This window comes from Neolamprologus multifasciatus, chromosome 2 (assembly GCF_963576455.1).
Source record: "Neolamprologus multifasciatus chromosome 2, fNeoMul1.2, whole genome shotgun sequence".
NCBI lineage: Eukaryota > Metazoa > Chordata > Actinopteri > Cichliformes > Cichlidae > Neolamprologus > Neolamprologus multifasciatus.
The window spans coordinates 20,703,348-20,730,553 of NC_140440.1; the positions used below are offsets into that span (position 1 = coordinate 20,703,348).

The following is a 27,206-nucleotide window of genomic DNA, read 5'->3' on the forward strand; positions in this document are numbered from 1 at the left end:
AAAAGACAGCATCCAGAAAAGAACAGTCTGTGATCCCTTCTAAAAGGGTCAGGTGCTCCGAGGCAATAAAAATCTTAAAAAGCAAAGATAATATTCTGCCTTAGCTGTGACTCCGAAGACAGCGACGAATGGGAGAGGCTGAGCTCAGACAGGACCTGGGCCTTAATGTAGTTTGTAATTGTAAGTGTTGGTCTTTAATAAAAGCCCAGAGTATTTGGTCAGGCTAATAGACTGGGCTCTCTAAATCCTGCCTGCCATGCATTATTCAACAGCCATTAGCTATTGCCTCATCTGGGAGGCTGTATGAGCCCCATCATCGCCTGGAACCCAGGCTACGAACACCGGAGGTGTGTGGGGAAGGATGTGGGGGGATTAGCTATGGAGAAAAAGAGAGAAAAGGAGGAGATGCAAATAAAGGTATGGGAGGGGAAAGAGGGCAGGCTAAAGATTCAAAAGCAAAAAAGGGAGGCTGACGAAAGATGGGCGTGATGTGGCGTAGGTGGGGGCCTGTAATATGGAAATGACTGGAGGGAGATGAAGAAATGCCTGGATAAAAGCCAGGGGTCATATAGTACAGATATTAAAGTGAGAAGAGGTTGATGCAGGGAACTGAGAGGAGAGGTGACCGATGGGAGGTGGGAGGAATAGCCAAGGTATAGGCAAGAGTCAGAGGGAGGCTATAGAGAGCAACAGAGAATGAAAGAGAGATGCCAGCCTCAAGTGGCATTTTTTGTCGGTCGGGAACATAAATGTCAGATGCATCCTTCCACTCCCCTCTCAACCTTTTCCTATTTCAAATACCCTCAGCACCTTTTCAACCTTCCCCCTGCTCCTTCCACTCCACCTCCTGTGGCCCTTCTCGATCCGCCCGCCTCCCTCCATCTCCTGAGAGCAGTGCCAGCGGTAATTTTGCTTTCAGAGACACGAGAAGGCCGCGGAACACATGGAGGCACGGGCTGCTCAGTTACCATGGTATCGCTGGCCAAGAGGAATGGCGCCAAGATGCGTGTCTGCCTGTGCACCCGTGTATACAGGTGTGGGCGCGAGCGTGCACTCTCGAGCACGTCTACACGGCCGGGTAATGGGTGTTTAGCAGGCCTGCCAGACTTGTCCCAGCCACCGCTCTCCCAGACTACCAGGTTCTCCTGACCCTCTGCGGCAGCCCAAGGACACACTCCTGTCTCTCTAATTAAAACACAACCCTGACACACATTGCATCCACACACACACACACACCCTGCAGGTCTGCAGCTTAAAATAACCTTAAAAGGAACAAGCGGAGCCATCATCCCCTGCACTCAACACCTCTTCAAAATCCACTCAGCGTTTTCTCACCAGGCAGCTCGCGGGCAGCCTCTGCCTCAATCTGCAGGAAGAGTCGCAACAACAAACAGCATCTCCAAATACTGCGCTCGTTTATTAGACAAGTCATCAAAGGCAGCTGCATTTATTATTGCATGACCTTCCAGGAACTACGGCACAGCTACTCCTACTGTGCACTTGAAAATAATTGACTGCACAACCATTGGCCACAAAAACCACAACACTGTTTCTTTAATGCTGTCAGAGCAGCTGTGGTTTAACAAACAGACATTTGTCTGTTTGCTAGACCAATGCAAAATATTACTGCTCGTCTATTTTTATTGCAAAACTGTAGGCGGACAGTATTTTGCAGCATTATGCCTCACCATGCTTTTTTTTTTCATTATTATTCTTTTTAACCATTGTGACCACAATTACGTCTTTCACAAGTGTTTGCAGGTCCATCACTCTGCAGGCCCACACAGACTCCTACTGTTGTGGCAGCATACAGAATTTAACATTAGTTACCTGTGTTCGCATAAGCTAATGTTAAGGCAGGAGTGATCAGAAACCTTGTGTGATTTAAGGAAGGTAAGTAACGTGCGTGGGTGTCGCATGTGACATCCGGGATTGAGACAGCCTCTCCACTTCATCTTCCAGCAGACAATTTAGCATGTTTACTTCCTCGTTAAGCGCATGAGGGACCCTGATGGAGGAATTCCAGGGAGGCAATGGTGTCCTGTCACTGCAGGTTACTACTGCAGCATGATTTAATGGAACTGTCTGTCAGAAGGCTGAACAACAGTCTGTCAACCAACAAGGAGAGGTTACACGCACACTCGCAAGTACATACAGAGACTCCCAAAAAAGAAAAAAACAAAGCAAAAAAAACAAACAAAAAAACAAAAAAAAAACCCCCAAACCCCATAATGGAGACGGACTGTCAAAACTCCCTCTTTTACTTGCTCTCTCTGTCTCTCTTTCTCTCTTAAACACATGCACACAAGCAGTCGCACACGCAGGCACACAGGGAAAAAGAAGAAAAAATTGAAAAGCTAAAGCACATATGTCCAAAAAGGTTCTGGCAAGAGCTGAGACAGGCAAGAGATGAACACGGAAGCGCTCCGAGCACGTACAGAGAAATCGGCAGTTAGAAAAACACACATCACCGGCAGCCCCCCCACCGAGAGAGGAGATGAGTGCCAGGAATACAGTCGCTGCATCAAGCAGCACAGGTGTTATCAGAGCGCTTTACAGGAGATCCCGCCAAACAAAGTACTACTGTCATCTCTGCACAAGTAGCAGCATGGAAATCAACCCAAACAAATGTAATGAACGGTTCACAAAGTATTTAGCAGATTAGGTGGAAAAACTCTATGCATGATGGGGGCCCAAATCCAAAGCTCATTACATGTGGCACTGCATTAGGAGCTCACACGAGCCAGTATACAGCTCTATCCCTCAGCTCAAGTCTGATTTCTATCTCCTGCTACCCAGTGAATGAGGTAGAGAGCAATCACATCAGCTAGGCGTCGGGCATCTGCTATAAAAGCCTTTCTTTATTGTATATTTCCAGCGTCATTCCAAACTGGCAGGACAGAGAGCTCTGATTAGCATCAAAGCCTTTGATTGCCCCACTCAACAATCAGCGCTGCTCTCCCGTATGATGCCTGCCGTGGTGCGAAATGAACAGTGTGTGCGTGTGCGAGAGGGCGCGTGCGACTGGTGAGAGAGGCGAGAAATTACGATAAATCGCGAACAAGTCAAAATGCCCCCCCCCCCATAATGCACGAACATATGTGCATTAGCATGTGTCAGCCCACGCCTTAATCGCTCGTGATGAATCTAAGTGGTCTTCTAATACACCAGCCTTGAAGCCCATCTTTTGATGTTGCACATTGCAGCAGAATCCTCTGGTTTGAACATTTCACTCTGGCCCCACAAAAACGGGCTGCTTCTTTAAAGATACCGCTCTCTAAATATGATTAGCTGCAGAGGACATTGTAGCTCTCTCCACAGCTAATACATTTAGTATGGATCGTCTGAGGGGGTAAGGATACAGCTAGGAGAGAGATCAATATTCTAAGTCAGAGTCTGTCTGGAGAGGAGGAACCATGCTGGGAGATGGTTAACTGTTCTAAAGCAGCAACTGCTGTCTGGAAGCAACGAATGCCAGGAATCCCACGATATTGAACACGTCTTCAAAAGGTAATGCTTAATGCTCAAGCTGGGCGATAAGTTACGCTGAGTGTCTGCATCAAGCAAGGTGCTTGTTGAAGATTTGCTGTGGATATCTCCAAGGATGAGAGATTATATAAGGCAAATCTGGATGATTCCTTATATTCTATAGTGCACCACTTAAGACCAAAGCCCCATAAGGGCCTTGCCTCCGTAGGGCTGATGTCAAAGTGGTGCTCTAAATAGAGAAAAGGGTGTCCTTTGAGATAGAGGGGAAAGGACCCAGATTTAAGTGGCTTCATTTGCATGCGTGAATCCCTCACTTGAGCCCATTTGAATTGTGCAGACCGGCCTCTGCAGACACACATGGACATGCACACAAACTTCCCAGCACACACAGTTAGCATAGACACATTCTTCCCCTTCTTTTTTCCTAGCGTCAGAGGACATTAGCGCTGCATCTATTTCTGGAGTCCCATTAAGGCGGTAAAACATTTAAGATCCACACAGAGTGATTCCTACTGTCAGAATGACCCGTTCTTCCCCCATTTCTCCTGCTCGTGTTAAAAAGAAAAAAGAAAAAGCTGATGCGAAGCTTGTGACAGAAACATGTATTCGGTGCCGTTATGGATTCGGCTGAGCGGGCTGGCACGCCGGCTGGGTGGGGGTGAGGTTGGAGAAAGTGGGGAGTTGAGAGGAGCTGGGGGGGGGGGGGGGGGAGGTAACGGAGGGTTCGGGGGGGAGAGGGGTGTATGCAGCAGTTCGCCCGCCAAATGGGTCCATTTTGCTGAAATGTGAAGCCTGCACTTTCCTGACACGCTATAATAAATCTATCAGTTGTGTGCGTGTGTGCGTTGCATGTGCGTGCGCGCCATGCATGAAGAGGAAATTGGTGGCATCTAAACAGGAAATATCCCCTTCCCTTCTCCTCTATAGATGTGACAGTCACAGTAAGAGCCAGCATCTCTTCCCACCATAACGCAGGATGGCATATGCCTTATAATGGAAACACACACTCACAAGAGCACACAAGTATTTAAATAGACACACACACGGAAGGTAATGTGGTAAGAGTAGACAACCTTGTCTTCCTTCCATCTTAAATCTTTACATAAATATATTATTTCTCCTCGGTGAGGAGGAGATCCATAAAAGCAGCAATGTTGGGCTACTTTAATGTGAAATGACAAGCTTCTTTCAGAAGCCTAACAAACCTAAAACGTCAGTATTTCCAGGGGGATGTAGAACTAGCGGACTAGCTCTACTGTAATTTATATTATTCCAAAGAACTCGAACACCCCCTCAACCAGTGTTTCACCCACCTCCTGATAGACTGCACATATGCAGAAGCTATCAGAAGCTTTGTGCCCTTTCACAAGCAATTACATATCTGTGCATTGTGGCCTTGAAGTCCTGATAGGATTAATCATTCTATTAATCCTGCCTATGTAAGCTACGTAGTTCTATCAATCTTAGTTTCAGATCCTACACAAGAGAAAATTACAAAGAAGAAATAAAATGCTCTGTTTTTTTTAATGTCCACCTCGACTTTGCTCAGCTGCGCAAAATCGAGTTTTCTTGAACACCATCAACTTTTTAAATGATCATTTGATGTCAAAATAAGAAGAAATAACGAATTTGATATTCACAAAGACTTGATGATTGTCTCAATATCATCTAGTACTTGCAAAGAAATAGATAATGCTTCTGAGGCTGTAGCTGTACTCTGTTTCTGATATGCACGAGCAAAAAAGAACCTACATTAAATTTTCAGGATTTATAGCAGTACTAACAAATAAATAATTAAGCCAATGAAGCTTTTTATTAATGCTTGATTTGGCTGAACTTTAGATGCCCTTTATGTCATGGTCTCTATTCTATTCACTTTTGTTCTCACTGGAATATAATTAATACCTCAAGATAAGCTAAGCAGAACAAATCATTCTTTACCAAGCAAAAGAAGAAAGTTTATGTCTTCTGGTTTAATAATGCGCCAGTATTTTTTTCCTTGAGTGGATTTTGGCCAACATTCACACATACCTTGTTGTTTTTTGTCACATTTTCTAGTGCCTGTTCTCCACAATCAGAAAAGTTGAGTCCAAGAGAAGCTACCTTGGACAGAACCATTTTTAACTTCAAAGGTACAATTGTGGAGCCAGGTGATTGCAAAGACCTTTAAGAAAAAAATATCTACGTTTGCCCTGAAAGGTCAAACGCACTGGAACATAAGAAAACACCAGGAAATAGAAAAATATTGTAAAAGCACACAAAACACAACGAAAGACCGATAAAACTCACAAAACACAACAGAAGTGTTTTTAGGTGACAAGCTAACCGCAAAGTGACAAGCTAACCGTAAACAGCTAACCTTTATCTACAGTATTATGTGAATCATGTGACTACAACACATTGCCCTGCACCAATGACTCCCCCACTTCCTTTAAGTGTGTTTCAGTCCTTTGTATGGTTTGGTTTGACTTCCGCAGCTGTTCTGTCACATTAATATCTCCCCAAAGACACTTCCTTTATGTTGTTGTGAGGTTTCATTTTATTGTACTTCCGTTGTGCCTTATTCAGCTTTGATTCTGTTGTGTCTCCTTTGGCAGCATTTTTTAGTCACGGTGCATTTGACCCCTCAGGGCCACCATAAACATCACGCTAGCTAAAAATGTAAAAAATCTACATGATAGCCCTTTTCAACGGACACTTACCCCCCCCTACGTTACAGTCCCTGCAACTGCTGACCTTGGGAGGGAGTAGACAAACTATTTGCTTCTCTTTTGTAAGGAGTTTTTCTTGCTTTAGAACCCATTGCCATCATACAGGTGACCCCACGGGGCGGTTGTTGTTGCTGACAAGAACATGATCCCGCACTGGCTTCCCACCCACAAACACTGTCAGTTATGCTTGATGGCATGTTCAGCCAAGCCAGAAGCAATGCTGGGATGTCTTTGGGCAAGTGCTTTCAAGGTCCACAGCTGACAGACACCGACAAAGCACAGACAGTGCTTTTAAACCGCTGTCAAACTACAGAGTACTCATTAATAATTGTATGACTCGTATACATCATGCGATATATATATTGGAAAATGCTGCTCTTACTTTAAACCAACCTGGAACCACATTTCGATCTTTAACCATCAGAAACTTGTTTATGGCGGATGAGTGTCGTGAGTGCTTTTTGTGGTAAAGAAATATGCTTTTCAGTGCAAAGACGAACCCCTCCTGTACGCCTCCATTTGAGTGCGTTTCGTGTTTTCATGTATCGACTGCGAAAGCGAATTTCCTCTCAGAGGATAATAAAGTTCCTGTCATCTTTACAGAGGTGCAGGGTTGTGCTGCCTTTGTCAATAATATCCGTGTAGATGTGTTTTCTCACTGCGCCTACTGCAGCACCAAGGACTAGTCAATATCCCACAATGCACCTCTGACCTGTGGGCAAACCTGCCTCGCTCTCCCTTTCAACTTCCGATGGAGATTGATTTTCAAGCAACTCCCACTCATATAAATGTGTCAATTGAGGAGAAATGAGAGGGGATGTATTTAAAGTGTAGACCAGGCTTTGAGCAGATCAGAAAATACAGGGGAGCATTTCATCTGCTGCTAACCTGCAACCACAGCGAGCTAAAAGGCTTTGCATCATCCTGAAGGAAGCCACAGAGAAGAATCTGTTACCGATATTTTTGTTCTCCTGACCACAAAGTACAGTGTGGAAGTGCGAAGAGTGTTACACCATGGATGCATGATATGCGAGGCGCTATTCTAGGGTGAAAGTGTGTTTATGCTTGTATGTGTGTATTAGTGGGGGGAGGCAGAATCTAGGTCTGTGTGATGAATCTGTTTCAGTGGCAAGCAAGGTGCTGCTAGCAGCATGCCGTCTGTTAATTCAAATTCGCCGCGGGTGGTTAGAGTCTGTGGCTGATGATACTGAGAGGTGTTGAGAAACGGAGGGAGAGAGGAGGAAGAGACAGAGAAAGAGGCTTGACAAATGAACGAACACCATGTGCAGGTTGATCCCCGGATGTCATCTGTTGGCAAAACAAAACACATCTAGTCTAACTTCAACTGCGACTCCCTGGCTTTTATTTTATGTTGCTCCAAAACTACAAAGTGTATACTGTGGCATGAAAGAACCCACTTTACAAAAGAAATACTTTAGCTCAACATGCCGGAGTGTAGAGCTACTCTGTGCTTGTTTAAGTAAAATTAGCGGGAGCAGCTATCTCAGCTGGAGACGTTTTGATCTCTGAGCCATCGTGTCTTCATTAACGTATTAACCGATGATTGCAGCACCACCAACCAGCCATATTTATTCCAGCGGCAATTATAGCCTGTGTTACATCCACGCAATCACGACCTTCATCTGTGAAAAAAAACAAAACCATACTGAGCTGCCTCTCATTCGCCGTGCAGTGGTCATGAGAACATTAATCCGTAGATTTTTCTCTCTCACATCTTCCTTCTACGCCTCTAGCCAAACATTAGAAGTGATTGTGTACCATCCTACATTCATTCCGTTAATGTAGCACACAACTGCGCGTCTCACCCACTTTCCTCCCTCACCTTTTTCTTTACATCCCCTCGGCTGAGCTGTCAGGGGAGATCCATTCAGCCGAGATGGTCCACATGTAAACAGCTCTTGCGTAAGTCCTTCCTAATCGAGATCACACCAGGAACAAAAAAGAGGGCTTTGAGAACGAGAAATTGCATTCAGACTAAACTAAGATTTATATTTAGTTGCTTTTTTTGGGGGGGGGTTGGAGCCTTTGTGTGGCACAGGTCAAGCATACGGTTCCAAATCTGGTTTTATGATGGTTGCCATCTCTGTTTCCTGTTTCGCAAAGGAGGAAGAAAAGATACCGCGGCACCACCCGCATCACATAAATCAGCCAAGAGAGCATAATGGCGAGGATTTGACTGAGGGCAACCAGGGGGCGAGATTTAGCACTCGTTCATTCCTGCTCCCATCTATTTCCCTCACTCTGCCTATGTGCCGACCTGTCTCTGGTGCTGACCCAAAAAGGAAAAAGAAGAAAAGCCTGTGTCCACCTATTGTCGGCTGCACAGCCCATTATCTCTCTCTCTCACTCTCTTTCTCACTACGAGGGGGCTCAGCTCACGCTTCCCCCGAGGTGATCATCTCTCAACACATCTCACAGACCGGACTCATTTTTTGCTCGTTCTCAAACTGTACGTGCATCCAGCCCAGCCGGGCTGCAGTCTTTCCCTTTTTTACTCCACCACAGACAGAAAAACAATAGATGAATGTACCTCGGATGTAACACCAGACCCTCGAGGGACGGAAAGAGACCTTAAGAGGAGAATATCTACTCTGTCTTAAAAAAAACACCCAAAAAAGACAGAGATGTACAAAAAGGAAAGTGGCTTATGATACTCACCTGCATGCTTCATTTTATATCCTTCTCATCATTTTCCTCCAATTAACAAATTAAATCAAACCCCTCCCCCAAACAGCAGCCGTCCAATCATAATTTAGGCACTTTGAAGCTTTTGGAGTAGCAAGTCTTTATTAGGACTGATATTCAAAGAGACTTGATGCAATGTCTTTTAATCTCCTAAAACCAAAATACAAGTGCAAACGTCTTTAGTGAATGAATTATACATTGTTATCTGTCCTCAAATGTGCCTCAAACATTAACACAGACGTTCCCAAAGTGTGGGGCCCGCCCCCTAGGGGGGGGCGCAGAGCCATTGCAAGGGGGGGGGGCGCGGCATGATAAGGGAAAAAAACCCAAAAAAACAATGCTGCTAGCATGGGGCGCCTACACAAACGCAAAGCAGGAGATGAAGCATCGCTGAATATGTTTCCAAACCAACTTCATTCTAAGCCAAAGACTAGAAAATATAGCGAAGCATATCTTCCCTTTGGTTTCACCTGCACAAGTGCCGAGGTAGGTCTCCCTGCAGAATTGGTTTTCCCTTTGTCGGGAGCAGCGCTGGGGTGTTCAAATCACGGACAAACAGTATCCCACATTCTTGATTTTTAGTTCACAAACACTTGTTGTAATGACTAACTACTCCTGACATGTTGGAGATGTTTGCTCTTTATACAGTAAAGTTACTGTGGGATACAAATAACATCAGGCTGATCCTGCCACGATTTGTTCCGCCTGTCTAAATCACGGACAAACAGTATCCCACAGTTGTTCATGTTTTTAAACCCATTTTGCACAGAGAGGCATTTTTTTTTTTGAAAAATGTATTGATAGCAATGTTGAATATTATTACACAGGAAAAAAACAACTACATGTAAAATAATCACACCGTGACGCCTCTGCCTTTCTAAATAGACAGTAACTGCGTGTTTATATGTAAGCGTGTAAAACCTGAAGATAGAGACAAAATACTGTTAATCTGACTAACTGCCATTCTGCAATTCCTCTCATGTAAACAATAACGTGGCGCACAGCTGACGTGAAAAAAGGCACATGAACTCTATTCCTCGTCCACACGTAAACGCAAAAAATTAGTTTTAAAAAATCTCCATTTTCGCCGTTTATGTGTGGACGAAACAGCTGCGTTTTCAAAAATACCCATGTAGGTGTGGACGTAGTGTAAATTAGTTAGCAGTTTATTTTCTTAGATTACTTGTTTTTGCTTAATTGTTTACTAAATGTTTGAGGTGTGAAATAAACCGCAATTGAGCAAAATGTGGGTGTGTGTGGTTGGAGGATGTGTTAGTGCGTGCGTGTGTGCGCGCGTGCAAGGGGTGGGGGTGGGGGGGCGCGAACATTTTTCTGTAAAACAAAGGGGGGCCCAGCGAAAAAAGTTTAGGAACCACTGCATTAACATATCCAGATGGCTTACAATCTACAACAAGGATTACCTCTGAAATACTGTCAGATCCTCGTCTCGTTTGCAATTATGAACAAATACAATCTACTGCTGTAACTTGAGTTGTTCGTGTAAATGCGGGATACTGTATCCAAACACGGGTAGTGCTGGCAGGGAAAAAGTAAACGAACCCCTCTTGCTAGCGCAGGATTATAAAGTGCATAGAAAAAGAGTTGCAGTACACAAACAGAAGCCTAGCATGAAGTCCACTCATTCATGATATGCCTATACAGCCACTTCCTCCTCCTCATTTTCTTGAATTTGATTGCTACTTTGTTTTCTGCCTTCATTTTCCTAATGATTGCTTGCACAGGTGTGCACCATGTACCTCGGCATTTAAAGCTGCCTTTACTAAAAATAGTCACAGCATGTATCCTTGCATATACCTCGCAGATTAATGCTGCTGTCAATCATGTTGCTCCCTTTTCTTTTCTTTTTTTTAAATGTACAGATTTTTTTGCTTTTAGTCTTTTATGAAGAGTCTCTTACTGGGCAACATAAAGATGGGGATTACGTTCAAATCCTTGGAACCACTTGTGCGGTGGGTGTAGCTCTGGAGGTCGAGCAAGTCTACCTGTTGGAAGTGCCGTGGTCCTGGCTTCTCCAATCCGCCTGCCAAGTATCTTAGAAAAGCACTAGTCTGTTTACCATTTGGCATGGCTGCTTCTGGGTGTCTCAAAGACTATAAGTACAACGCCACCCTTTGGGCAACAGACAACATTGAGTTTAATTTAATTCATGTTTGTGCCTTGACATGGTGCCCAAAGAACGTTGGACACCAAACACATGCATCTTTCTTTTTTTCTTGCTTTAAGGAAGCCGGAGGTGTAGAGGTGATATAAATATCGTGACCACTGAGCGTGTGTCCTGTGTGGGAGCTTTATCAGTGCCATTATCTTTTTCGTTCCATCTTCAATTCAGGGACAAAAACTGGGCTTAGGAAATGACAGCAGTTGTGTTTGATGTTGGAAAATTACGCTAAAGGGAACATTGTGTTTTAAAATGTGAAGCCAAGGGAGACCACATGGAGACCAAGTGTCGCCATGACAAAACTGAGCACAAGTTCCAAACAGTGCCCACAGTTTTTCATTAATTCACTGGGTGTACTTTATTTCTAGAATTAGGGAGTTAGGGATTTGTTATGTTCTTGTGTTCTGATTGACAAATGTTTCTCGTTGGGAGATAAATGTGAACAGAAATCCTATAAAAGGAGAGATGTGTGCGATCTATGGTTGCATATGTGCAATTATTCAGTGTTATAATATCCATTTTTTGTAGCGAAAGTATGCATTTTTCCACCTGGAGGCATCCCGTTAGGATCCAACAAGGTATAGAATGTGTTTCTTTAGACATCAGTGTTTACAGATGGTTGTTTGTTAATTTCTTGGATGTATTCAGTATTTGTTTTCCTTTTTTTGTGAGAACATCAGACAAAAAAGTGGAGCGTTTCGGACGCTCTCCACTGTTATAATGTGAGCATGAACTGTCATGCCTAACACAGTCATGACGTAGGTGCTGGCTACAAGTAATGGAAACATCACCAACCAGGTAAAAGTGCACCATTTGTGGAGCAGAACAAACCCAGGGAACAAATGTCAAGTACTTCAGCTGACATAAATACATAAGATCAATGAACCACCTGTCTCCATCTGCCCCAATTACAACGATCACTGCTACAAACCTAGCAGGAGATCTCCAGAAGGAAATGATGCAACAAATATAATGTTAAGCAACAGCATTATACCAACACAAAAAGCGGATGTATAGGGAAAGGTGTATGGATGGATGTATTGCAGGTTTACTTGTGGTTCCTAAGGTTTCTAAAAGTACAATGGGTTGCTGAGTTTTCAGCTTTCAGGCCCCTTTTCTGTGGAATCAGCTCCCAGCTTGGATTTGGCTTAAAACATTTCTTTTTTCATAAAGCTTAGAGTTAGGTTTGGTTTAGGTGACCCTGAAGCCTCCCTTAGTTCCACTGCAATAGGTCAAGGTTGGTGGGGCCTTTCAATGAGTGTTTCCTCTTCACTCATAATGTGTTTATACACCACTCTGCATTTGATCGGTAGTTATTATTAATCTCTGGCTCTCTTCCACAGCATGTATTTTGTCACGTCTTCCTCCTCTGATGCCCAATCGGTCACCAGCAAATGGCTGATGCTCCCTAAGCCTGGTTCTGCCAGAGGTTTCTTCCTGTTAAAGGGGAGTTTTTCCTTTCAACTGTTGCCATTGTGCTTGCACATAGGGGGTTGTCCATATTTCTCATATTATTGTAGGGTCTTTATCTTATACTATAAGGTTAATTGTTATTATGATTTGGAAATAGATACATAAATGTAATGGAGATGGAGATCTTTTAGGTCTAGTAAAGTCATAGGCTGTAAAAACAATAAGCCTATTGTATGTATGTTGTGAAGCACACAAGTCTAAAAGTGGTCATTCACACTTGAGTACTCAGTTGGGGGTGGGGGGTGGGGGGTATACAATTGATTGTGTGCTATTTCCTGCAATAGCAAAGCTACTTATAATGATGATGATTCATGTTGAGTTAATGTGCTGTTTGCACAGAGTCAGCCAAAGCATAAAATCTCACAGTACATTTCATGTAAAAGCTTGCTTGCATGTGCTCTTTCCATATCTCATTTTACCTCGTCTCTTCAGTGTTGTGTGTACGTGTGTAATACTGGCCATAGCAATTACTGAATATTATCCACATTGGCCAGACTCACTGCACCGGCTGGTGTTGATCTGATTCTGCTCGTACACACACATTGAAAAACAACAAAAAAACAAAAAACATCTGTTTGGAGCAAAATACACTTACACACAGACACGAATACAAAGTGAACACTCCCTTGGAAGCACGCGCAGACAAGCACATGCTCACCCCGCCACATACGCACACATATACACTCATACAAACCCTATCTGGAAATGACATTGTGCATCTGTTTGGACAGCGCTAGCACATTCAGGTTTTGCAAAACACTGGCAAGAGCTCTGCATTGGCCACGAGAAGCTTTTCCTACTGCAGCAGGGTGACCGGGTGACCAAGCAGCCATCCAATTGTCTGCCTGCTTCATTCCACACACACACACATGCGCACACACCGTCACCTGCAGACTACGCAATGCAAATTCAGTCCCATCTCCTCCCCTGACACCAACAGTCTCTTTTTCACCCATAAAATGCTCATGCTTTTAGCTTTTAGAAGCATTCCAAAACATTTTAAGAAGCGATTTATTTAACAGCATGATTATCTATCTGGTGTTAGAGCGATCTATCAAGCTAGGCGACTGGGTGTGCTATTACCGCCCGCTCCCCCAGCACAGGTGGCAGCTGTTTAGAGGAGAAGCAAATGAGAAGCCTCGCCCCACCAAAAAAACAGACGAATTCTTGACGTATATGTGAAAGTTTTCAAACGTACAATCTTTGCCACAGTGTGGCAAATTTGATTTGGTGGTCAATCTAGCATTCTGTGGTGGCACGCACATCTCTAAAGGAGTTACTTTTTAAAAACACAGATATATATATATAAATAAAACAGCCTCCTTTGCATGTTGAAAGCCTGGGGGTAATCCCATGTGTCGTAAATATGAAGGTGACGTCTTCTGCCAATCTGTCATGTCTCATCATAGCAAATGTATCTCTTCAGGGACCGCCAGTTTAGCATTAAGCATGTACATACATCACATCAATGCCACGAGACGAAAGCGCCCCATTTGTGTTTCTGACAGCTTTGTCGGGCCTCAAGGTGTGTGTGTGTGTGTGTGTTTGCACACATACACTGTGTGCACAGACAGAAAGAGGTACAGTGTCAGAAACAGACGGGAAAACAAACAGCAACAGAAAAAAAAGGCGAGGGAGCGAGTAATAAGCCAAGGCCTGGAGGAGTTTTCAGTTATTTACATATGCAGATTCTGGTCACCCTAGATCCCTTCCCTCATCAAGAGCAAACCAATTAAAAATCTCTTCATTTAATGTTTACCTTAATTAACCGTAACAATTAATGGCTTTCCAAAGTCCTATTGTGGCTTTTTTCAATTAAAAGCTGTCTGTGAAAAAGGTTGCAATCCAATCCTATAAATCATACAGACAATTCTCCTCCATCCCAGGGCTGAAGTGAATGAGTGAAATAGACTCATACATCACTACTTTTCTCAGTGTGGCTTAAGCTTCAACTCGCACCTTACTTTAAAAAAAAAAAGAAAGAAAGAAAACAAATAAAAGTAATTTTTCCTCAGATGTAGACAGGTTGTGTTTTCATGTCACTGTGTTCCCTGGCATGCGTGTGCATGTCCGACCATTCAACACTCCTATTGGTCAGCAGATTGTTGGGTAAGACCCAGCGGACCATTAGTTGTCCAAAGCTGCCAGGGCCGAGCGCTGATAATGACAGGTGGTGCACAAACCCTGGAGGTCTGACAGGCTCAGGGCATCGTGCCACGTAACAACAGCCTTCACTACTGGCACCATGACTGGGATGGCAGCCTTTAACGCTGGCGCTGACGCAGCTATGGCAGAAGAATCCCTGGCAGTTTGAGGACTGATGCGACAGAGGAGCAGCCATTACTACAAGTGGTTAAACTAAAATGGCAGCAACTGGTAATGGTGGGAAAACCGGCACGCCGTTATTGCTGTGACTGGCATTTGAATCCCCGTGCAGGCTCAGATAGCGATTCTGATCGTCAGACTAACAATGAATCTGTGCGTTCATTATTCAGACAAGCTTTTTTCTTTTTATTACAGGAGACACCATCAACACCGAGGATGGCATTGTGCAGGACGTAAAAGTCCCCGTTCACTTGTTCTCCCTCTTTCTCAGTCATTGTTCATTTAGGCTTTCGAGCTAACCATTCACACGGGCGTCTGTGCTCATACAAGCGTTTGAGACATAAGCGAATCCTATTTGATTTCTGTTTTTTCTTTTCATTTTTTTTCTGTTTCATCCTCCCATCCAACCACTGCCTTGTCACTACAGTTCATGCTTTCTACCACACCTCCAAAATACATAGCCGACTGACCCCCTCACACACACAGAGTGCAAAAAACAGCAGGAGCGTGTGTGGGCATCCGAGTGTGCATGTGTGCGTGTCCGTACAGGCACCTTTGTGTCCTCCACCCCCTCTCAGCCTCTCTTCCCTAGTGCAGAACACTCTGATTTGCACTAATCTCTCGGTACACTCTCGGGGCTATTGTTCCTTTCTGCTGCGAGCTTATTCATGTGCCACTCACTGTGCTCGCCTCTCATTTTAATACCAACAGCGCTGCGAGCTAAAAACAGGCTTTAAGACTGCTTATTTGACTGTTTATGTTAAAAAAAAAAGAGAAATAAAATATGTCTGCCTCTCACCTCCTCTGCTCTGTAGGTGACTGCAGGATTCTGTACAATTTAGCCGCCTATTAAAATGGCTGGACTCTGATTTTTCCATTGCAGTGTTTTTATGTATACAGCCTGTAGGCAACCAGTGGACAGCTTGAGATGAAAGCTACGGCTGATGTTCTGATTTGATGACTGTTGCCATGGCAGCGGGATGATGATGGAGGAGGGGGTGAGGGAGAAAGAACAGAAAATTATCTCTCTCTCTCTCCCACCGCATCTCACTTTTTCTTTCTCTTCGTCTCATTTTCTCTCACTCACAAACACACATCCCTAACCCCGCATCAACCAGCTCTACAGTCCAGCAGGTCCTTCACTGGATCAGTGAGCTGTACGAGTCCATCATTAGGACAACAGGGTGGGGTCCGACATCCTGACAGCTTGTCAAGAACAGAGGCCTGCATGGCTAACTGCGTGATGAGACCACCATTAAAGAAGAGGAAAACCATACAACTGCACTGCTGCTACAACAAGGCACCTGGCGGATTCATGGTAACTCTTCAGCCTCTCCCGGATGGCTGAACGAGCAGTTCAATAAAAACGCTTTCTGGCTCCAGCGGATGTGTTTATAGCGTTTCCTCTGGCCAAGCGCAACATCAGGGTTAAGTTGATCATCTCTCACTCTGGTAAAATAGCCAGGGGAGCCTATGTACCTCTAGATCAACTCTACAACTTAAAGACCCTAAACGTTACAGCTCCGATGATCGATATGGCACTGAGCAATGTTCTTTACGAGCTAATAGACAAATCCATTCCTGCAAAACCCCTTGGGCCTCTGGAAGGCAAGAAGGGTGTTAAAGTACGTGGCTGTTTGCCTGATGTGTCCACTTAAACCTGCGCTTGCACTCGCACACAAAACACACCAAAGAGGTCGGAGGAGAGAGCGGGATGGGGCTTGTGTGTCTCGTGCGTGTCCACATGTGCGGTTTCACCGGCACATCTGCAGACATCTCAATTTCCGAGGGCATTGTCATTTCTGGATTCCCAGGAGGTTATCGAGGTCGCGGAGCTGCCAAGAGGAGATTTGTGTCTTGCAACATCAGAAGGGGGGAAAACACACAAAATCCATTTCGTTCACATTGCTTAAACGCTCCTATCTGATACCCCTGGATAAGAGAGCTTACACGAGCCATGTGTAATTCCCTCACTATCTAATTAAAAGTCCAGATTGCCTAATAATTGTCAGAATTGCATCACACGGATCAGAATCCCATCTGAAATCTAACACCTGTTGCTGTTTCACTGAGTTCCATCAGCGCATAGAAATGGTAAGGAATGGTATTTCAAACATAGCTTTAACGCGCATCAAATGACTACTGTCAAAGAAAAAAAAAACTCACCAGTGCCTTTTTTAATGATGGATCTTAGCGAGCCTCTCCGGCTCTCTCTCCACTCTCTGCTCCCCTGCTTTGTCTTTCCCCGAGCCGTTCACACTCTCATTAAACCGTGTGGTCAGTTTTTGTACTCCGCTCTCTCACCAGACGCCTTCCATGCCCTCGCTAACCTTCCGCAATTTCTTACTTGAACACAGCTTGGTCAAACTTGACTGAAAAAACTTTGGCACATCATTATAAAAATAATGGACCGTGTTTACAAAGGATATGAGGCTCCTCTATGACATTGCGCAGTCCCCTAGGCCCTCGAGCAACCTAGTTTATAGTCGGCTTGTAACATTTATGTTTAAGGTAACATTCATGCTTGTCTTATTTCAAGGCAAGGACAACAGCCACACTATGAAAAAAATATATATTTTAAATGACTTTATTTGAAGGTCTAAAAAGGAGCAATCTATTTTGGGGCAATATGCCTCATTTAGTGTTGGTAAGTATAAAACCTGCAGCATCTACTCTGTTACAGGGTAACTTCCACACTCTAATTCAAGGCAGAGAACATTAATACTGCTTATCGTTCATTTACTGAAAAAAAGAGCATAATGACAATTAGTGAGGATTGCCTTCTAGAGCCTTTCTCCAGTAATTATAGTGCACTTTGAATTAGCGGTAAGTTTGTAATGCAGATGGAAAGCACCGCATTGAAATCATGCCTGAATTCTCACATAGACGTGTGAGTGAAACTGCTGTCGTCTCGTGGTTTGTTTTTTTTAACTGCTTTACTGCTACAATTGCCAAATATTTTTCCACTCGTGAAAAAGCCTCAAACTTAAGCAATTAATCTTTTCATAGTCACAAAAAACTGACTTTCAACGCCTGTTTGTAAAGTCTCCAAAAAGATTGGTTAGTCTAACCGACGACACACGTCCCAAATGTTTTCCATTTACAAAGATTTTTTTTTGTTTTAAAAAAGGGATCAAATTCTAATTTTTGAGATGGAAAAATGATTAAATTGATGGCATTCTGCAATCCATCTTGGACAGTTCCTTGTTTGAAAAAAAAAAATTGAAACGTATTTTAAACACATCAACAAAGAAATTAGTACTTGAGGGAAAATTTGTCTGAGAAATGAGTGTGGGCAAATTGAATCCAAGACCCGCAAGCTGTCAAGTGTAAATAAATTCATGTCTGGTGAGACTGAACGAGGAGGGGCCTTGCATTTTTCTGTTCAGATTATGTTTGGGCGTTAGATCACATGATCAAAGGCTTTTAATATTCATTTATTGACACGATTCCTTTGAAAATTTCATCTAATACCAGGCTGCTAAGCAGTGACAAAAGATAACACCCAACACTGAATACAAATGTTCAATTAATTAACAATCAATTACACATTAAAGTCATCTTGTGATCGCTTGGCTTTTTGTCTTAATGTGTTTACAACGTCGGCGACGGGTCAGATCGGCAAATCTGGGACAACCTACCTCGACCCGTGGGAACGACATCCACACTGAGCCGTGTTTTCAGAGCACTGCTTTCATTAAGCCTGATTGGTAACTCGGAGACTGTAAATGTTTGAGGCAATTTGAAAACCCATTTTCTTCAAACCATTATCTGCAGAGTATGGCGGAAAGGGAACATTCAGACCTTTCTAGAGTATTAATTTAGCGCTGCGATCAGACAGTTTTAAGGGAGTTGTCAAGTTTTTAAAAAGTAATGGACATCCTGCGGCCAATCGGGATCAAGTGCTTACTCAGGTCCGGGTAATTACACAGATATTTGCATTTAGCACAGAAAGTTATCTAGTATAAAGAGCGATAGGGCCTTTCGCTGGACTCCTGTTTGCGGACGCCTTGGAACCCGTTCTGCTCATGGACGATGGATGAAACGCGCAGTGATATAAAAACAGGAGGCTGTCTGATACACGTCAATGTGTCAATCTCAAAAGTAGCGGGGAGAAAGATAAGCCTAAAGAAGAGGGTGACCAGTAAAACTGTTCAACTGATGAAAAACAAGTCAAGTAATTAGCATCTCATTATATGACAGCGCTGTAACTCAGATTATATAGCTAATGTTTGTTTTTATGATTATTATTCCACGCTGCAGTAATTCAGAAGACTGACACCTCTCTCTCATCAGCCCTCTCTCGTCTGTGTCTCAGCATTTACTATAGGCCTCTGACCGTCACAAAGTAACTGAACACCAGAGTCAATGACCCTCGCCATCATAAACCTATTTATTAACCCGGTCTTTTTTACTTAATTTATATGCAAGCAGCAGTGTAAAAGGCAACAGTGACTTTCTGAAGTAGTTTCAGCACAGCAGGGTTGCCAAAAAGTAGAGATGTTACTCATATGTACAGAATAGAGGAGCAACCTTTCATGGTTCAGTCTCAATAGAAGAAAAAAAGGGCGGTAACCTGCTGGTGATTTGTAAAAAAAAAATTGCAACGTTGCCTGGCGGGAGGCAACCTGTCTCCAAACAATTGCAGTGAACTGTTAACTGTTTGCTAACTGGTTTTATTTGGTTATAATCCTGTAAAACAGCAAAGTTGCTGAGCACCTTGTATCATTTTCACATTAAATCACTGTCCTGCAGCGACAATTTCACTGTGTTTGGAGGAATTTCTATTTCAAATCTTTGAGGTTCTGCCAGGACTCTGAATCTGAATACTTTATGTGAATTTATGTGTTTGCAGACAGCAACAAACCTGCAATTGTTTGACAGTTTACCACAGATAATCACGTATTACCACAAACAGATTGCATGTACTTGCTACCTTAACCCCATTCAGTTGCAGACAGATGGCAGACTGACTGTGTTTGCCCTTTTATTGTCATCTATGTGCACAAAATAACCATTTCAAAAGCCAACAAGATCAAGAGGTCATTGAACACGGTTGCAATAATTTAGTTTGCGCTGCCGTCTCCAACACAGTTTTGTGACTGTAGTATTACACATAAAATAACAGTTAAACAAATACTATGTATCTTTCTCAATAAACTGATATTTTTACATCCCTGTTTTTATATGGATTAAACACAAAAGCGCAACTGGGTGGTGAGACTAGCTTCTTTCTGTGTTTCTCTACTCTTCAAAGAAATCAACTAATGGGTTTCCAGCTTAAGGTTCATAGTTAATGGCAGGTTTGAACTAGAGATGGCACGATACCACTTTTTTATGTCCGATACCGATATCATAAATTTGGATATCTGCCGATACCGATATGAATCCGATATAATGTGTTTTTTAATCAATAAAACTGTTTTTTTAATATATTGCTGCATTTTGTATAAGTTCATACTCAAGTTTAAATAAACAACAACACTAAAGCTATTCTTTTATACCTGTATGTAAAAAATACACTGCACCCAAAATATTCCATAGTTCAGCAATACTGATCAATCTAATAAACTTAAACCTACTCCATCCTCCCTATTCTGGTATTTTAAAGAGTACTTAGCAGAAATATTAAGCAACCTAACTAATAGGGTTGCAAACTCCCAGCAAAAAAAAAATAGGGAACCACCCCCCACCCTCCACCTCATGATGCTTAATCGACATAATCAACTTTAATTTGATGCAGTGTGGAAAAAAAATGCACAGAAATAAAAAAAAATTTCAAGAATAATTAAATAGATTCAACATCTTTCTTCAACAGAATTGCAGACTGCAGATATGGTATCTTCCCAAAGGAAAAAGTACTATAGCTTACTAGGGTATATTAGACTTAACAGTTACTATATACAGTAATGGACTTCTATATATTTTACATAAGATTAAAACTTTGGGTGTAAGATTCAGATAATTATTTATTAAAAGCTAGACATTTTAAATGAGAATAAGAAAGAAAAGTATGTCTTTGTGCCCCCTTTTCCCTGTTCATGCCCTAAACTTTGCTAGATCCGCCCCTGCACAGTTACCAGCCGTCAGCTGGACGGAAAAAGATCCTGGAGTAGAAAGTAATATTAAATAAATTCTAACAACAACTTATCAAGGTTAAACGTGCTGCTGTTATTCAGCCGCTGGTTTCCTTTTTCTGGCGCGAAGTGGGCCAAAAACAAACAAGAGAGACAGACTCGCGACAGAAAAGCCGATCAGCTGATCATTAATCAGTTTCATGATTGAAGTACCACCAGGAGAGGGAGAGAGAAGAGGCAGTCGCTCCATATATCGGTTGTTAAGCTTACCGTGGGAATGCTTTACAAACAATCAGAGATGAACTTACACACTTGCTTTACTTCTCTCTGGGATAACTTCCTCTGAGTTTGGTAGCCAGGCTACAAATACACATAGCCGCTCTATCACGTGACGCATACAGCTCCGATGTGCTACGGTTATGAGCAGAGTTACGCAGTGTTGCAAGTTTTGTGAGGTGCTTTTTTTGATATTTAATGGATCAGATTACATTTTTTATTTCTCTCCGATATCCAATCCCGTAATTTACATCAGTATTGGACCGATACCGATACGTAATATCTGTCTCAAGCCTCTGCTTTTTGGGGAAAAATATATTTGTAATAGGTTAAACAGGATTTCTCCCGCACACGGGACTAAAGCTGCAGAATCTAGTCTATAAAAATTACAGAGCCCCTGAGACTAAGGAGGTGTGTGTGTGTTTCATTTGACCACAGTTCTGCCTGATTCACTTTGATTTCAAGTCCACAAAATAGAACTAGTGAGCATGACTGGACTTAGTCTGTTGCTTACAGCTGAATGTGGGAGTCTTCCCTCTAGGTTTATTAATATTATAAATCCCTGCAGCTACAGAGGGAGGACTGATACGTGCATCACCAAAGCCAGATTTGTTTTGTGCACATTTATGCATGCAGCACAACAAGGATGGCATTTTAAATTATTCATATATACACCTAAAAACATAAACAATCAAATGGATTTCTTAGCTTTGTTACACTTACACGAGCTGTCACACTCAGACTTACACAGTTTACAAGCTCAAGTCAAAAGATTTATTGCATGCTGGCCACCCGAGGCCTGAACTCCTTCAGTCAGTTTTACTGTCCAATCCATTTATTCTGCAATACAACTATCGTCTTTCTGATGATTTGTTATCATAACACATATGTTTTCTCACTAACCTGTAGTTGGTACACCTTCAGGTCACTCACTCCGGAGCATTCCCAGCCAACTTCTTTTGGGATGAACTACTTTAGAATCAGTGTTCACTACCACTCCAGGTTTCCAAGTCTTATGTAATGCTTTCCCAGATAAAGGTATACTGCATTTTAGACTGACACCTGGTTGTCCACATTCTTTTGTCCATGTCGTGTACGTGTGTGTGCATCTCCCAGCAGTAAACTCCAGCTGAACTACACTTTCTTTCTACTGCCAATCTCCTCTGTTCTTGCGATGAACTGTCGTCAATTCGGGGTGTTGATGTTTCCCTGAGTTTGTCAGCAGGTCTGACTGGCACTCGAAAATGCCTGCAGCCTTCCTCAAGGGAGGTGTCACAGGTGGACACACACACCCCACCACACAGCCTCCCACACACACACACAAACATGAAAGAGAATAAAGACAGACGTCTGTACAAATGTGGCTTCACACACAAGCTGAATCTCCTTTTCTTTTACTCTTTCTTAATCTGTCGAGCCCTCTCTCTATTTTCTCACACCTACACACACACACACACACACACACACACACACACACACACACACACACACACACACGGGGACTAAATTGACTTGTCAGCTTCAATCAGACCAGGAACAAAAGGATTCCTGCCAGTTTGAAGCTGACATCATTAATAGGTTTGGGGGGGGGGGGGGTGAGCTCTGAAGACAAAGGGAGTGCAAGGTCGGGCCGACTTAAAATGCACTTTCATTTTGGCAGGGACGTTAGCTTTTTGATTTCAGCCCCTTCACGCCAACATCTTTTTGCGAGTGCCTCTAACTTTCATTATCGCCGGGAACAGAGGGGCGTGTGAGACTTTGTTGTGCTGATGGAGAGAAATGTGACATCCATAATACATTTCCTATTAGAGGATGCCACGCATGGACACACCTGGCCATGTCTCAGAGAGAGATGGACAGGAAGAGGATAAGAATAAATGGGCTGCTGCCGGTGGTGGAGAGGGAATAAGGTTGCCGAGTAAAAAGGATACGGACGCAGCAGAGGAGCATAGGTGTGAGTGAAAAGGGGGGAGAGCGTGTTCTTGAGAAAAGTTTGGAGAGAGAGCCACAGGACATGCATTACATCATCATGTGACACATGAAATCCACACATAAACCGGCTTTCCTGGCGCACTGTAGCAGCAAAGCCCAACACTTTGAACATTTTAATCCTCCCCTCTTACGTCTGTGACTTCATCCATCCTTATTCCCTGCTGTCTGCTGCATTCAAAGCTGCCTCCACCTTTTTTTTTTTCTTTTTTTTTTTTTGCAGTTTTAATTCTGACCCCGGATAAAGACAGAGTCCCTCATCTGAAATGGTAATATCTTTGGACCATATGCATGTAGCCATCACAAATTGATTACTGTGTACTGCTGCAAGCATTCCCACTCTCTCTCACCCTCATTTTCAGTGACGCTGACTTCCTGTCCAGTGCACCAGCTATTCCCAAGCATCCCAAAACCTTTCTAGCTCCTTTTTCGCTCTATCCTCTGTCTTCCCAGTCTTTCACCATCTTTGTCTAGCACTCACTTGAAACTAGCGTCTCCTTCACCTGTTTTACCCTCAACCACTCATTCCCTTTTATTCTCATTCTAATTATACCATTACATTACCATTTCTATTCTCTCATTTGCATTTTTTGCTTGCCCCTTCTCCTTCTCCCCTCTCTCTTTTTCTCCATCGCCCTTCCTTTTCTCAGCCACTGAATACGTTCCACCTTTTTTGCGGCACATAAACAGACAGTGCCCTTGGGGACGGGTTGGAGAGCTCTGTCTTTGTTTGCGTGCACCTCTAACTAACTCTCCATCTGCAGGGAGCCCAGCCAAGCCCAGCAGCGCAAGACAGATAGCTGGCACCATCCCAGGCTCTTCTCTAGTTGGCCCAATATCTTCACCCCCTCCCCACCTCGCCTGCCTCTCAACTTCTCCTTCCTTCTAGGCTAGAGTCTTCCCACAGAGGCGGTTGTCAGCTGCCCTCAGGCAGCCAGTCAGGCACTGTAGACATGGGACCGCTACAATTCCTTTAATCCAAAATCTCCAATCCTTTCTCCAACTCATATTCTGTGGATGTTCATCACTGGACTTTCCTTGAGCTCAGAGTCAACCCCAGCTTCACCTTCAATGAGAGCTCACTTCAGAGACTAAATAACCAATAGTACATTTACTCTATTTAGTCAGATCAAATAGCCTTCAAAGAAAGAGGAACTTAGGCATTAGCTTTAGTTCAAACACTGAGAGTTTCAATCACGCAATTGCCCAGGGGTGTAACTTAAATCTCAAAAAAAAAAAAGAAGAATGTTAGGTGTTGTTTTTCTTTTGTGTTTATTGATGAGACAGGTTTTTTTCTACTCTTTTCTATAATGAGGCTATAAGTGTAGGATGTGAAACACCATCTCACTTCACCACATGCTGCATTCTCCTTGCTTGTAGAAAAGAAAATCATCGAAGGTGTGCTACTAAATTATCTGCCAAGCCGATCTCCACTGCTGATGGACAATCCCATTAACGAGTAAGAAGAGAGGATTTTTTTCTCCACTCACCATTGTCAGGCTCAGACTTCCTGTCGTGCTCGGTGTCAGTGAGAGAGAGGGCGGAGTTGGCGCGGCTCGTGAGGCAGGAGCTCTGCTCAGACTTGAGGCCGCGCATCCACATGTGCTGCAGGCCGTGAGCAGGAGACGGGTCCACCTCCGGCTCCGTGTCCACGTCCGAACCCACGCCGAGGGAGTAGCCGTGGCTGTGAACGTGCCCGGTCGGTCCAGAGCACAACACTTCCTCTTCCTCCTCCTGATGCTGCTGATGCTGCTGCTGCTGCTGCTGTTGGTGGATGTGAAAGTCTGGGCTTCTCAACTGCCCGGCCTTACAGAAGTCTAAATCTAGAGGGAGGGAGGGGAGACATGCAAAATGAGCTCGCACAGCCAAAGAACTGCAAAGCCTCTAATACTGGCGTGTGTTTTTTATTTGCTTCAGCGACTAAGCTGACCAGGTGTTTGCTAGAGACAGGCATTTACAAGCCAAACAGCGCACACCTCCCAAATTATTCCAACAGGCAGGCTGTTATTTGAGCAAGCATTTATTAAAAGTTTTTTTTTCTTTCGTTTTTTTTCTTCTTCTTTTTTAGCAGAGGTCCAAATCAAAATGCCAGCCTCAATTTTTCTTAACAATTTGCAGTGAGGCTATATCCTGTTCGGGCTGCCTGATGTGTGTTATTGAGCTCGAGATGTATTGAACTGCTGCTCAAACAGAGCACTGATCTCATCTATATTCTCCTTGGTGGGGTGAAGAGATCAGATAAAGATCAAACCTTATTAATATTGACTCAGACTGAGGGAAAAATTGAGCCTCATATGCTTTCAGGTATTAGAACGCCCTCCAATCCCAAGCATCAACCTGTTATCTGAGAACATCAGATATACTGTGTTAGTCCTCTGGTTACACTGCAATTCAATTCAATTCAATTGAGTGCTACTTTTTTTTTTCCTGTAGAGGCAGTTGAGTAAATTTCCTTTCTCACCACATGAGTTTTCTGTTTAGAATGTATAAGTGGAAGTGAAGGAACTGATGTAATTGTGAAGAAATGAGGGCATCAATTGAAATCCATACAGATAGCAGCCTGGTACCACAGGCCCCTCTGAGAACACAGGAAAGAAACACTTCCCTTCCTTCTCACTTAGCGCAGCTAATACGCGTGTTAGGTCAGGTCCTCTGAACATGAACCGCAGCGTTTCAATAAAAGCCGCAGTCCTGTTGACCACTCCATTGACCAGCGATGTGTCCTGCTGTGCCTGTTTGATGGGGTCAAGACCAAGTCTGGCTCACATACTGTTCTGCTGGAATTAAAGCAGCCAAAGATTGGTCACCACTACACACTACTGTTTAGCTCAAATTGGCTGCAAGAGGGCAATTTGGAAGCAAATTGGCCTTTTCCCAGTAGCAACAAACACGGATTGACTGCAAACTGAAAAGTTGTCTAACCGCTTTGTTTTGAAACGTATTTATGATAAAACAAGAGGCTGGGGGTGGAAGTGATTAGAGCGACAATATTTTTCTTTGAAGAACTTCCCATTTCCTGCCATTACAGTCACCCGCTCAGGCCTCCGGACTATTTATGTGACTGTTTTATATTACTGTGCTTTCTTCCAATCTCGTAAGTACCTGTCATGAGCAAAAATCATTATTTGCCAAGCAGTCTGGGTAAAAACAATCACAAGAAAGTAGTCTGAATATAATGTAAAAAATCCCTGAATTGGATCCCAAATCTTAGCTTTGTGTTTCTTTCTCTGTTTGAGTTAAGAGCTTACACATTTATAGTATTAAGTATTTAAGTATTTCTAACGCTTTCAATCAAATATGTAATTAAACTTGGGGTCATATATAGAGTCCACGTTGGGACTGTAGCACTGTTGCCTCACAGAAAGAAGGTCCTGAGTTTGACTCCGCCGTGTGGCCGGAGTCTTTCTGTGTGGACTTTGCATTTTCTCCCCGTGTTTGCGTGGGTTCTCTCTGGGTTCTCCGGCTTCCTCCCACAGTCCAAAGACGTGCATTTATTGGGGTTAGGTTAATTGAGGATTCTAAACGGCCACTCGCTTTTTAAAATCTATTCTTAATTACAGATTAGGTTTGATTAACTAACTGAAGTCTCTCTAAAAGGAGAGAAACTCCGAGAACCCCTCTGAGACACTTTTAATTGTTATTGTGCACGCTTAGCAATAATCTTTGTAAACCTAATGAACTCGGGGCACGTACACTGCCCCTCTGTGTGATCGGCTGGGATCATGCGCAGCGCTTTTATTTATTTGTTTATTTTTTTGCTCTTTTTAGTATAAGAGTTGGCAGGAGCCTTGTATGTTTATGTATATGTATGTTAATAACAGAGCAGTTTACAGAGAACCTCTGGTGTTTGGTGTCATCAGAAGGTATTTTGCAAGAATGTGAAATGAATTAGTTGGAAAAAGGTTCATAAATAATCAGATTCTTACTTAATTCAAATATTTAAACTGTGATGCATTTCTGGCTTTCTAAACAGCATGCTGA

At 43.2% G+C, this 27,206-nt stretch overlaps 1 protein-coding gene across 2 annotated transcripts in view; it reads right to left on the reverse strand.

Annotated features, from left to right (window-relative positions):
• tenm1 (teneurin transmembrane protein 1) overlaps positions 1-27,206 on the reverse strand; it is a 210,987-nt gene that overhangs the window by 165,971 nt on the left and 17,810 nt on the right. For both annotated transcript variants that reach the window (XM_085134297.1, XM_085134305.1), the window contains exon 3: positions 24,716-25,048. In XM_085134297.1, the coding sequence (XP_084990423.1) occupies positions 24,716-25,048 (333 nt within the window). The remainder of the gene's footprint in view (positions 1-24,715; positions 25,049-27,206) is intronic.